This window comes from Podarcis gaigeae (genome assembly GCF_964106915.1).
Source record: "Podarcis gaigeae genome assembly, chromosome: 15".
Lineage (NCBI taxonomy): Eukaryota > Metazoa > Chordata > Lepidosauria > Squamata > Lacertidae > Podarcis > Podarcis gaigeae.
In genome coordinates, this window is record NC_139692.1 from 12,375,789 (window position 1) to 12,388,899 (window position 13,111).

At 49.3% G+C, this 13,111-nt stretch overlaps 1 protein-coding gene across 12 annotated transcripts in view; it reads right to left on the minus strand.

Moving 5' to 3' along the window:
* Positions 1-4,468: 4,468 nt before the first annotated feature.
* ROBO3 (roundabout guidance receptor 3) overlaps positions 4,469-13,111 on the minus strand; it is a 329,951-nt gene continuing 321,308 nt past the window's right edge. For 6 of the 12 annotated variants that reach the window (XM_083713429.1, XM_083713428.1, XM_083713424.1 and 3 more), the window contains 8 exons: positions 12,673-12,948; positions 11,502-11,646; positions 9,802-10,029; positions 9,108-9,289; positions 8,312-8,419; positions 7,528-7,710; positions 6,509-6,663; positions 4,469-4,990 (listed from right to left, as the gene is read on the minus strand). In XM_083713429.1, the coding sequence (XP_083569555.1) occupies positions 4,979-4,990; positions 6,509-6,663; positions 7,528-7,710; positions 8,312-8,419; positions 9,108-9,289; positions 9,802-10,029; positions 11,502-11,646; positions 12,673-12,948 (1,289 nt within the window). In that variant the 3' untranslated portion in view covers positions 4,469-4,978. Of the gene's footprint in view, positions 4,991-6,508; positions 6,664-7,527; positions 7,711-8,311; positions 8,420-9,107; positions 9,290-9,801; positions 10,030-11,501; positions 11,650-12,672; positions 12,949-13,111 lie in introns of all 12 variants that reach the window. The other 6 variants (XM_083713427.1, XM_083713426.1, XM_083713425.1 and 3 more) reach the window with 1 other exon arrangement.

Consider the following 13,111-nt stretch of genomic DNA (forward strand, 5'->3'; position numbering starts at 1 on the left):
AGCCTCCAGAAACTATGCCAAGCCTAGCACAACCTCCGTCAGGCTGCTCCAGGCCACCCGGTCCACGCTTCCTGTTTAGGAGAGCTAGAGTGGTGTAGTGGTTCAGAGCGGTAGACTCATAATCTGGTGGACCGGGTTCGCGTCTCCACTCCTCCACATGCAGCTGCTGGGTGACCTTGGGCTAGTCACACTTCTCTGAAGTCTCTCAGCCCCACTCACCTCACAGAGTGTTTGTTGTGGGGGAGGAAGGGAAAGGAGAATGTTAGCTGCTTTGAGACTCCTTAAGGGGAGTGAAAGGCGGGATATCAAATCCAAACTCTTCTTCTTCTTCTTGGGGCACAGCGCCTTCTGAGCATGCATGTGCCCCACAAAAAAAAAAAATCCAAAACACAAGAATAAAAAGCCCCCAAACCCAGACCTTTAATCCAAAAGGCAAAAATCCACTCAGATAGGGTGCTGGCTCCCCAAAAGAGGGCATGTCCAGGAAATTCTGGATGTATGGTAACCATATCTATGGGGAAATAAATCCAGCCGGAATTCCTGTTGCGAGCTGCCTAATAAGTAGCACAGGGGAAAAGAGGGTGCCTACTAAGATATCTCCGCAGCAGGCTCACCCCACTTCTCAGTAACTTTTGCACCCTTTCATTTCACGAGGGCACTGAATAGGCTGAAGGTTGCCAGTTTGCAACCTGGACACCACACATAGGCTCTTGAAATCTTTCGCCACAGTAGGCAACAAGGCAGCCACAGCTTCTACTGTCCATTCAGTTTGCAATCTGCCCTCCTCACTCATCTGCTGTGTGTCTGGGACATTAAAAGGATTGCATCATAGTGCTTGGGTTGAGATATAGCAACACCAGTCTATGGCAGAGAGTGAATTTTTCGAGCCATTATACTTAGTATGTTATAAAAACTGTGGGTGGCAAGCATCATCTTAAAAGAAGCATCCAACCAGGAGGAAAAGCCTCTTCTAAGGCAAAATTATTATTATTATTATTATTATTATTATTATTATTATTATTATTGGCCTTCCACTTATGTCCCAAGGTTCTGAACATAGTATAATAAGAACAGCTTAAAAAGTTACAAAATTGTTCCAAAAATAATAGAATATGAAGGGGTTTTTTAAAAAAATGAAAATGTCTCCTATGACATATGCATCTGCCATCTAAAAACACAGAGGATATTCTTCTGGTTTCAAAACTATTGCTTTCACATAGATGGACATTTGATTGATAGAATCATTGGCTTGTTGCAATCATACATGGGAAATTGAGAGGGGTGGTGGGCAATGTGGCAAATCTACCACCCCTTTCAGAGTCAGCCATTTTGCATTGGCCAAAGTGGGAGGTCTGTAGGGTGGGGGTGGGGACCTAGTATTTATCCTCCAGCAATGGATTTACAGAAATGTTCCTCCCTTCAATGGGTCCAGGTGTATAATACTTATGCCACTTGTGATCTAATGTAGAAGGAAGACACAATCCTGGTGCTTCTTCATTTGAGGAATGGAATCGAAGCAGCTCCAGTATCTGTTTGAGGGTCCACCATAAGCAGTAGAGCTTAAACCATGGAGTCTTCTGTGGATGTAGTGAGGGTCTCTACATCGGAGGTGCCCTCCCCACTGGTAAGTGTTCTCCACTGGTGGGGAAGGACCTGTATGCATCCCTAACCTCCTCCAGCCAGAGGATGTGGGTCCTACAGCAGTTCCACGCAGCCACAATCACAAAGCACACTTATACCAGGAAGCAAGCCCCACAATAGGACTTAATTTTGAGTAAGCATGCAGAGGATGGCACCATAAAAGTCACACGATTTATCAATTAAATCGTGTTCCCAATTGTGTCGTGCCTCTAATTGTTAACAGTTCACAGAGGGTTACTAGGCTTGCCAGCTTTTCTGCTGGCCCTGTTCCTGGACCTTGAACATGCCCAAATGAAGCCAGTGGTGCTTTCTCCATTATTTTATCTCCATGTCTATGGGGGGGGGGGAGCTCCACCTGCTAAAATGCTGGGCTGCTGATAAAGGCAGAAGAACAGGGAGTTGGAATCAAAGAGGTCACCATCCCCTCCAATTCAGAGGTGAAAACCCAAGTTTAAATGCATCAGCAGCAGGTCTTTCTGGTACAAGATTTGGGCACTGTTGAAATCTCTTTTGCTAGACAGCAGCGGAAGCGGCGCCAGTTGATCCTTGTTCTCTGCAAAGTCTTCTCAAAGCCCCAGTGCGGCTTGCTGTGCTCATGGTAAATTGAGCACCATTTATGGACAAGTGACCCTGAGTGACTGGGCAGGCTGTCGCTGTTTGCGCTGGGCCAAAACCCAAGGCAGTTTGGCTGCTCTGCTGGCTTTCATCAGCATCCGCCATCTGACAGGAACTGGCTTGACTACCTACTTCCATTGCACATTTTTTTCTCCCTCCTGCCAGACAGCTGAAGTACCGTATTTTTCGCTCTATAGGACGCACTTTTTCCCCTCCAAAAATTAAGGGGAAATGTGTGTGCATCCTATAGAGTGAATGCAGGCTGTGCAGCTAAGCCCAAAGCCAGAACAGGAAGACGGAGCACTGCGCAGCGCTCCGTCTCGCTGTTCTAGCTTGGGGTTAGCTGTGCAAAGCCTCCGCAGGGCAGCGGGGTGCCTTCCCGCTGCTCCCCAACCTGGTCTTTGGGGCTGGCGGTGGGGGAAAGCAGCGGGAGTTCCCGTTGGGCTCTGGAGGCTTCGGGTGAACACACCTTGAACTCACAGAACGCACCTTGTTTTAGAGGGGGAGAACAAGAAAAAAAATTATTTGCCTGTTCTCCCCCTCCTATGGTCCGGTGCATCCTATAGAGTGAAAAATACAGTAATTTCAGGCTGTTTAGCCTATCTGGAGAGCTAGAGTGCTTGATATTCAGGCAGGATTCTACATGCACCCTTGGGCTCGTGTCGGTGGGCCCTTGGAAGCTTACCTGGTAGAAGCATCCTGATAACAGCAGGTGCCTTGTTATCAGTGGCAGGTGGCTGCCATTTTGAATTCCCCACAATGCTCCTGGTGTTGCCCTAGTCCAGAGCATTGTGGGAAATTTTAAGCAGTGGCTCCAGCTGCTCAGCAAAGGGCCCCGGGGTAGGCACTGGCATGGTGGAGGGCCCTGCCACCACACTGAGGCTCTGACAGTTGTCCAAAGATGTCTTGTAGCGATGGCAGGGCTGAGAGTCAACCCACAGGTTGGGGCAATATAGTCATACCTCGGGTTGAATACGCTTCAGGTTGAGCGCTTTCGGGTTGTGCTCCGCAGCGACCCGGAAGTAACGGAAGTTTTGTCGCTCGTGCATGCGCAGACGCTCAAAATGAAGTCACGCACATGCGCAGAAGTGGCGAATCATAACCTGAGCACGCGCAGTCGTGGGTTGCGTTCGCTTCAGGATGCGAACGGGGCTCTGGAATGGATCCCGTTCGCATCCTGAGGTTCCACTGTATTGACTTGATCTTGTAAAACCTATGGACTGAAAACAAATACTCTTGAGAAATGCATACCATCCACGGCTTAGATCAAGTATGGGGAACTTCAGGCCCGGGGGACAACTGTGCCCCCCCCAGCTTCTCAGTCCAGCCCTTGGGTCTCTTCCTCAGGCCACACCCCTCATTGACTTTTCTTTGCACCTCAACCATTCTTTCTTGTCTGGAATGCATTCTTGAACCCTGATGATGTCTCTTGCTTACCTTTATGGAGGACGGAGGAAGGTGTGTTAGAATGTGTGTAGAAAGCAGACAATAGTACGAAGGTGAAATGTAGAATCATAGAATTGTAGAGTCAGAACGGTCATCTAGTCCAACCCTCTGCAATGCAGGAATTTCGACCAAAATATCCATGGCAGATGGCCATCCAAGGTTTAAGATTGCTGAGTTAAGGAATGGCAACAAATTAAATTATAAAGCGTAGAGCATGGGTAGGCAAACTAAGGCCCGGGGGCTGGATCTGGCCCAATCACCTTCCAAATCCGGCCCACGGATGGTCTGGGAATCAGCATGTTTTTACATGAGTAGAATGTGTCCTTTTATTTAAAATGCATCTCTGGGTTATTTGTGGGGCATAGGAATTGGTTCGTTTTGTTTTTCAAAATATAGTCTGGCCCACCACAAGGTCTGAGGGACAGTGGACCGTCCCCCTGCTGAAAAAGTCTACTGACCCCTGGCGTAGAAGGAGTCCACCTGGAAATGCACATAGCTTTGCCAATTCCAGATGATTTGGCCACTTCAATTAGTTAAGATATAATACAGAGTGCTCACGCAGTGTTCACACCCCAAGAAGGCAGGTTGCTCCAATTTCCTATTGAGCTTATCTGCGTAGAACTGGCTTTTCAAAGGTGGCTGAGATAGGCAAGCTAGCTGCCTTGCGCAAAGAAGCTTTGCACAGGCTCTGCTGCAAGTCCTTTGTGCACCAACAGGATGAGATGCTTTGCATCAGAGGAACGAAAGGAAAGAGAACTCTGAGAGATCCAGGTTAACAAACAGCTTTATTGGTCATTTTACAAAAGGATTCATTAGCTACGAAAGAAACACCTGCTGCCCTCTGCCATGCGGCTAGCAGGACTGAGCACCTGGGCAATATCCGAGCATGTGCTTGGTGGGATGGGCTGCTCTCATTGCCCACCCTTAGCAGGATGGTGGAAGGCAAACTCCCTTCCCCACTGCCTCCTCCCGTCCCCTCTCCCATCGGACCCAAACCCTCCAGTTGCAGAAATGCCAATGTTTCCAAAAGCAGGCCCTCCGAGGCCCGAGACTCGACTGTCCCTTTTGCCACGATTTATAAATACAGCTTCCTTGGCTCCCAGGGACTGCCAACCTCCAGGGAACAAACTTATTTACAAAGGGGCCAGGTCATGCGCCTTCTTTAGAGGGATCATAAAGTAGAAGCACAGAAACACCCCCCGCTTCCTGGCCCAAAGTCTGCGGCTGCCAATTCCTTCGAAGGCCTCGCTTTCCCCCCGCTGACTTCCATCTGGTTTCATCTCTTTTCCTGAAAGCAGAAAGAGAGGGGGGTGGTATCAGCAAGATCTGCTTCTGCTCTTCATTTGCCTTTCATCCTTCCTGTAGGACAGTGTTTCTCAAGCTTGAGTCCCCAGCTGCTGTTGGACTACAGCTCCCATTATCACTGACCTCTGGGATGATGGGAGCTGTAGTTCAGCAACAACTGGAGACCCAAGCATGGGAAACACTGCCGTAGGTCATAAGAACACAAGAAGAGCCTGCCGGATCCTGCCAATGGCTCATCTAGTCCATCATCATCCCATGAAGGGATTCTTGCCCCACCCTACCTGCCACGCTACCTGTCAGTTTGCCATTTCTTAGTGCAGAAAGTATTGATCTTATGTGCAGAGATCTTTCCTATTCTACTTAATTCAAGAAGGTTCTGGGAGCTACTCTGTGTGAAAGAAACAAGCAGAAGGTTCATGATGTTTGGGTTATTCCTTCAGAGAAGCTGAATACAGCGGGCTTAAATTGGTTCTGTTGTCTCTTCTGTCAAGGTCATGTTGACTATAATAGTAAGGCCAGAAGGAGCCTGGGTTTCACTCTTTCTATCTCTCTATCCTTCTGGTGTGGTGTTCTGTATATAGTATGCTTAGTGTTAAGGTTTAATTATATTGTAAGTTTAAATCAAGTCTGCTGCAACTAGATTTCTTATGGACAGTGCCAATCCTGAATGTATTGGATTTGTGACCATTATGCTCATTTGCCTTCAGTAGCTGTAAAGCTCTGCTGGATGAAATATTAATTGCCTCTGGTCTATTTGTTGGGAATCCTGCAACGTGTTTAAGTTTTTACTCTGCTAACTACACGCTGGAGTTGTACTCAGCCTAGCCTGGTCTTGTCACCACGTCATCCCTGGGGCCCTGGCTGAATGGCCGCCCTGCCAGCCAGTGGCGTAGCGTGGGTTGTCAGCACCCGGGGCAAGGCAAATAATTTGCGCCCCCTAACCCGTGGATTTTAGCAGGGGGCAGAGGGGGCACCAAGGGCTGAGTTGGTCAGCTGGGCTCCACCCTGAATGGGTAAGTGGGCAGACAGGTAGCACAGTGCAGCCCTGTGAACCCTCTGCGCCCTGCGCCCACCCAGCGGCATCGGCAGTAAGGCTGGGCTGGCACGGTGGGTTTTCTTCACCCTCTGTGCAGTGCTCCTGAGCGCTGGCAAATGATGCAATGCCTCTGCCCACAGGAAGCCCTAGCAGGGCCCTCCCCTCCTGCAGGTACCAGAAACTGCTACTCAGAAGCATTACTGGCTGCAACCATGGAAGAAGGACATAGCCATCATGTGGCGAGTAGCCACAAATAGTCCATTTGATTCAGGGCAAGGCTAACTGTCTTTTAAGGACATCCATGCTGGTGTCCATCACTGTCTTTGGGGGTCTCGGCACCTGGGCTGGTGCCAGGCCAGTGTCAATCCATCTCCCAGAACTGGCACCCTCCACCCGTCGCCAGGCCAGACGCCTTAACGCAAAAGATTATTTTTAAAACACGCAAAGGAAGTGCTGCCAAATCACCTCGCTGCGATCCCCTGTTGTCCGGCTGCGTCCTGACCCATGACCTCTAGATCCTGTTGACCCCTTGGAGGAAGAACTTCCTGTTGTGGAGCAGTTGCTTGACACCTGGCTTCTGGAGAGAAAGCTGGGCTTGCTGTATGGGATGATTTCCTCCTCTGCCAGCACACACACACATACACAGATTAGAAACAACAACAGCGAAAGCAGGTGGTTAGTTTTGCAAGCTCTGGCTTCACCCAGACTTGGCTGCCATTTTGCACTCAGCACAGCCTGTGCATTGACAGAAGGGCAGGCAGGTTAAAAGAGGCAGCTTTTGTTTCTGTTCAAAATAACAGCGATCTTACAATACCAAGGAAGGGTTTTATGTCAGGCCGGGTGTCAGAAGCAGGTCAGCAATAACTCACAAGGTGTCAGTGAAGTTAACTCTTTATTCAAGGAAACAAAACAGCTCAGGCCTAGTGAGCACAGCAGCCCTTCCCAGTAGGTCTTGCCCTGATGAGGGAGTTGTGAGGACTGAAGGCCCCTGCCTTCCCATAGCTGACTAAGCCTCCTCCTCCTGCCCCGGGTCCTTCCCAAGCAATCTGAGACTCAATCAATGCATCTGTCTCTCCCCTGCCCTCTTCATACCTCTTCTGGTCCTGGGAGGCCAGGGAGGGGGGGAAGGGGAATTGGTCACAGCAAGAAAGGAAGTAGCCTTCCTGAACTCTGCCTCTTGGTCTCCCTCCTCTCTAGCCTCTGAATCAGGACTGCTCTCTGGCCCAGCCTCTTCCTGCTCACAAAACCCTGCTGCTGCTTCTGAGACCTCCTCCTCCCAATCGTCTCCCTCCTCTCTCTCTGACCACTCATTGCCATCCCACCACCAACCCCCTGGCTCTGAGCCTTCTTCCCTTGGGGGTTCCCCAGTTGGTGCCTCCCACCAGTCCTCTGCATCTAGCCAGACCATGACACTTTATGGAGGCAGAAATTCAACCTAGAGTACAGGAAGCCAGGGAAGCCATTATTACTGGGGTTGGCATTACCATCCCGGTGCTGGTGGTAGTGCTGTCCTGCCACTGTGCGATGGACAGCTCTCCGCTCCAGGGCCGAGGAAGCATTCAAGTTCTTCTCCAGAGAGGAAGGGTCACAGTCCAGTCGCAGGGCGCCGTCTGGAGCAGCGGTGCCGAGGTCTTCGGTGGGAGGCGGCAAGGGCGGTGGCGGGAGGTCTGTGAGCAGAACCAAGGGGGAAGTACTGTCAGTCTCCACCTTCCCCAAGATTTCCATAGGCACCTGTTGCATGTATTTAAGCTGTACCTTCACAGCCATAAGAATGGCACCCATTGCTTAAAGACAGGAAATCTGAGAGTCTTACAATGCTGAATCACAACCAGGAGTATTTGTTTTATAATTTTTAAAAAATCAATTTATTTTAAGCAACTGAAACAATACTGCCTTCTGGATTCAGGTAGGTAGCTGTGTTGATCTGACGCAGTAGAAATATATATATAAAATAAAAAAAATTGTCCAGTAGCACCTTAGAGACCAACTAAATTTGTTCTTGGTATGAGTTTCCGTGTGCATGCACATGAAAATTCATTCCAAAAACAAACATAGTTGGACTCTAAGGTGCTACTGGACAACACACACACACACACACACACACACACACACACACATATTGAATATTCCCTTCTGTTTGTCTCATACTACAACTCTAAACAACTCTAAAAATCTATGGAAATAGAGAGGAAATTAAGAGGAAGGAGGGAACCCTAGAAGGATGGAAGAATTGGGCAACCTCAGGGGCCAGGGCACAGCCACACCTACCTCCCTGCTTCTTCTCTCGACGGTAGTGGCTGGGCTTGGATTTCTTCTTGCTTTTTGCTTTCTGTCCTGGAGGGAGAGGCATGTCTGCTAGGCTGGGGTGAAGTTTGCCTGTCGGTAAAAGCCCAATACCAGAGTGAGACTCTTCAGCCAGCGACCTGGTCTGTCCCACCCAACCTCAGCCCTGCGACATGTGTTCCTGTGGCTGCTAAGGAAGCTCAGAACCATTTCCTGCTAAAAGCGGAAGGGGGCATGACTTAATCGTTCCTTATATTTCTGTCCTACCCTTCCTCCAAGGAGCTCATGGCAATGCATATGGTTCCAGTCCCTCCCATTTCATCTTCACAGCAACCCTGTGAAGCAGGCCAGGCTTAGAGATGGCCAACCCCTGTGAGCTTCATGGCTAAGAGGAGACAGGAACCCATGTCCTCTTCAGTCTTGCTCTCCACTTGGAGAAGAAGGGATTTCTTATTAAAGAAGGGATGAGGAATTCCCATCATCCCAGATCAATGGCCATATTGGTTGGGGCTGATGGGAGCTGGAGTCCCACAACATCTAAAGGCCTGCGGGCTCCTCATCCCTGTCTTAAAGGAATTAAATGCAAGGGCTATCAGCTCCAGAGATGTTTTGACTATCCCAGCTGCAGTGAATTGGTGCCAAGGGAAAGCCGCTCAAACCCGGCACTGCAAGCCACGGACTCTCTGGTCAGAGACATCAAGGAGGTGGCCAATCCCTCCATTTCTCTGTGCCTAATACACCACATTGCCCCTCAGAAGAGGGTTGAAGAAGATGCACCCACCTATTCCCGGAGAGTCAACATTCTCTGCACTGTGCGCCGGCGTCTGGCTCAGGTTGCGCCGATGACCTTGCCTGGGAGTGATGCCTTCGGGTCCCTCTTCAGGTATGTTGAGATTTGGGTTGGACTGGGTCAAAGGAGGACTCGAGGCTTTGGGCAATGGCCCCGAGCCATTGGGTAACCGCCTTGAACGCAGAAAGCAACACATTAAGCTGAGGGGACAAGCCCCAGTGGGAGCAGATAAGAGGTGGAGAGACCAGCTGGGCATAAAGCAGAATTCTGCATCATGGCTCCCATTCTGCACCAACAAAACCAGACTTTTGGTTATCTGAATGATGTCATACTCACTCCCACCATGAGGACCAGAAACCTCCTTTCTTGTTTTTACAGGGCTGAGGTTGTTAAGGATGCCAAATTCTCTGCTCAGTACAAAATTCTGCAATTGCACAGTAGGATCTAAGAGTACATACTGCCCTGGCTTATGTTTCCCACTTCTATGCTCTAATACCATCCATTCTACAACTCCTCTCTGTTTATATCACCTTCCTGATCAAATGTGTGTGCCCAGGAAGGACAATTAGGTTCTGATATGCACTTTACTCTGCAAGGTGTGGATCGGGACAGTTTGTATCGGATCTGACAAAGAACGAATTCCCCCAAGCACCCCTGTTTTCCCAAGTCCCTGGGTGAATCATACCTGGGCAGGTGTGGGATCTCAAAGTGATGCAGCCTGGGGATATCTTCAGACGCTCTCATCTCCTCCCGGGGTGAGGGGGTCAGCGTGGCTGTGGACTGCTGGCCATAGGAATTTGCAGGAGAGGAGGCTTCTCCACGAGGCGGTGGTGGAGGACATTCCTCTTCCTGGATGTTCTCCATCAGGTAGGTCCTTTCTGGCAGGGGTGGGCACCACTCCTCCACCTCTGAACTACAAAAAGTGAGTGAGCTAGACATTTTGGGCTGGGACACGCTGGGCTCCCAATCCCTGAAATCATCCTAAGGAGAACAAAGCTCCATAGCATCTAGAGGGGGCATCTAAACCAGGGTTGTGGAAGCTTTTTTCCAATCTTGGAGCCAGTGACACTGAAGCAAAATGAAAGTTCATTCATTCATTCATTCATTCATTCATTGTTTTTGCCCAAGTTGTTCAGAGGTACATGGTTCCTTCTAACCTCACTTTTTACTTTTATAATAATCCTTAGGAGTTAGGTTAGGCTGAGCAAATGACTGGGCTGAGCTTGGCCAATGAGCTTCATGCCTGAATGAAGGTTTGAATCCAGACTTTCCCATCCTAGTTTGACACACTAACCCAGGGATGGGGAACTGAACCTGTAACCCTCCAGAACATGTTGGATCACAACTTCCATTGTGCTTGATTATTGGCCAATGTCTCTGGGATTAGATTCTAAGGTCTCGCTTCAATGAAGTCAGCAATTGCAATGAAACATCTGTCTGGAACCTGAGTCCAAAAACATCTGGAGGAACCCAGGTTCCCTACCCACCCCTACTCTAACTAAAACACCACACTGGCTGTGAGCCAATATGGTGTCGTGGTTAAGAAAAAAGGAGTGGGTGGTGCTGTGGTCTAAACCACTGAGCCTCTTTGGCTTGCTTATTGGAAGGTTGGCGGTTTGAATCCCTGCAACGGTGTGAGTTCCTGTTGCTCTATCCCAGCTCCTGCCAATCTAGCAGTTCAAAAGCAAACCAGCGCAAGTAGATAAATAGGTACCACTGCAGCAGGAAGGTAAATGGCGTTTCCATGCACTCTGGAACTTGTCATAATATCCCAACGTGCCAGAAGCAGTTTAGTCATGCTGGCCACATGACCCAGAAAGCTGTCTGTGGACAAACGCTGGCTCCCTCGGCCTCAAAGTGAGATAAGTGCCACAACCCCATAGTCGCCTTTGACTGGACTTAACCCTCCAGGGGCCCTTTACCTTTTTACCTAGTGGTTAAGAGTGTTGGACTAAGACCTGGGAGACCAGAGTTCACATCCCCACTCAGGAATGAAGCTTACTGGGTGACCTTGAGCCAGTCGTAGTCTCTCAGTCTACCCTGCCTCCCAAGGTTTTTGCAAGGATAAGACGGGAAAGGGAGGAATCATGTAGGCCAGCTCCTTGAAGGAAATGTTAGATATATATATATATTAAATGTGCTCTGATTGACTTGCTGCAGTCACTAGCCCGGCGTCCTAGACCAGCTGCAGTTTCCAAACACTCTTCAAAGGCAGCAGTTTACAGCAGAGCACATTAGAGCACATTATAGGAATGTGCTGGCCCGATACCAGTTGGAGCTCCAACTAATTGTGAACATGTTTCCCAGATCAAAACCAGTTCCATTTCCAAGGGAAACATGGCAGTGAAAGGACGTGGTCTCTTCTGCCCTTCTTTTGTTGCTTACCTGGCTTCTAGCTCCTCGTCTTCCTCCTCCTCCACATACTGGCTCAGTTCACTGGCAGATGGAGGTGGGGGAAGCACTTCTGTCCAGTTGAGGGATGGTGTTTTCACTGGCTTCCCCATGGACTTCTGTTTCCCAGGCTTAGCAACTACTGAAGAGAAACAGAGCTCAGAGACGGGACCCTCCGGCACAGCAGAGAATGAAATTGCTTTATTTAACAAAAAAACTCCAACAACTCTCTAGCAGTAGAATGCCATGCACATCTCCTCTACAAAGATCTACATTGGCTCCAGGTACATTTCCAAGCACAATTCAAAGTGTTGGTGCTGACCTTTCAAGCCCTAAACGGCCTTGGCCCAGTATACCTGAAGGAGCGTCTCCACCTTCATCGTTCAGCCCGGACACTGAGGTCCAGCTCCGAGGACCTTGCGGCGGTTTCTTCCCTGAGAGAAGTGAGGTTACAGGGAACCAGGCAGAGGGCCTTCTCAGTGGTGGTGCTTGCCCTGTTGGACGCCCTCCCATCAGATGTCAAGGAAATAAACAACTATCTGAATTTTAGAAGACGTCTGAAGGCAGCCCTGTTTAGGGAAGTTTTTAATGTCCGATGTTTTATCATGTTTTAATATTCTGTTGGGAGCCATCCAGAGTGGCTGGGGAAACCCAGCCAGATGATAAATTATTGTTATTTTTATTTTTATTATTATTATTATTCAGAAGCAAGTCCCCAATGACACTAAAAGCTCATTTCCTTGTTGCTGTCAGATGAGCCTCACCAACTCGGGGGATGCCAGTGACTTAGCGAGGATAAAAGGCTTTAGGCAGACCCTTACGTACCCTGGACCTAAGCTGTTCAGGGCTTTGTAAATTAATTCATCCCTGTCAACCTGATCTCTCTCCGTGATCTTTTCCCATTAACTAATTTCCAAGCTAAATATTGTTGGGGCGTTTCCTGTTTCGCTCGAGCTGCATTGCAACATGCTATGCATGTTAACAACGCCCTATCATTAACCACGGCGATAGAATCACCATCGGACTTTCCATACACTAGAAGACTCTTCTGTAAGATGCACCAAGGGGCTCCATTTCTAGGCAGGTGACACTGATGGAACTTGAAAACATAATTGACATGGAGGTGAGAAGAGTGCCCAGTTACTTGTATGCTTAAGGTCCCTACCACTCTCAGCTCTGCCCCGTTCGGGTTGGGCATACTGGATGCTGGGCAGCGCAGGTTGGCCGTTCCACTGGCTCTCCTCTTCATCAGGTGAGTGTAGATGTGTTGCCCCATATGGTACCACGGGCGTGGTGGCATATGGGGTGGTGTGCTGGGAAAAGGCCCCGTTGAACGTCCTCATGTCGTCGCTGGCAGGATCGATGGTGCTGTAGATGGGCCCATCAGACACCCCTGTTCCAAACTTCTCCGTCTGAGCAATGTAGTTGGAAATCCCAGCATCTGTGAACGAGGGAGACCCATTGTGACCTTGCGTAACCAAGCCTTCTGGTTCAGCCACAACAGATTCCATGTGCCTTAATTTGAATGCCCTCTGTGATTTGTGGGCTTGGAGAACTACCACTAATCCAGGCTTGTGGGGAGGGGGAAGGAGAACAAGGGATTG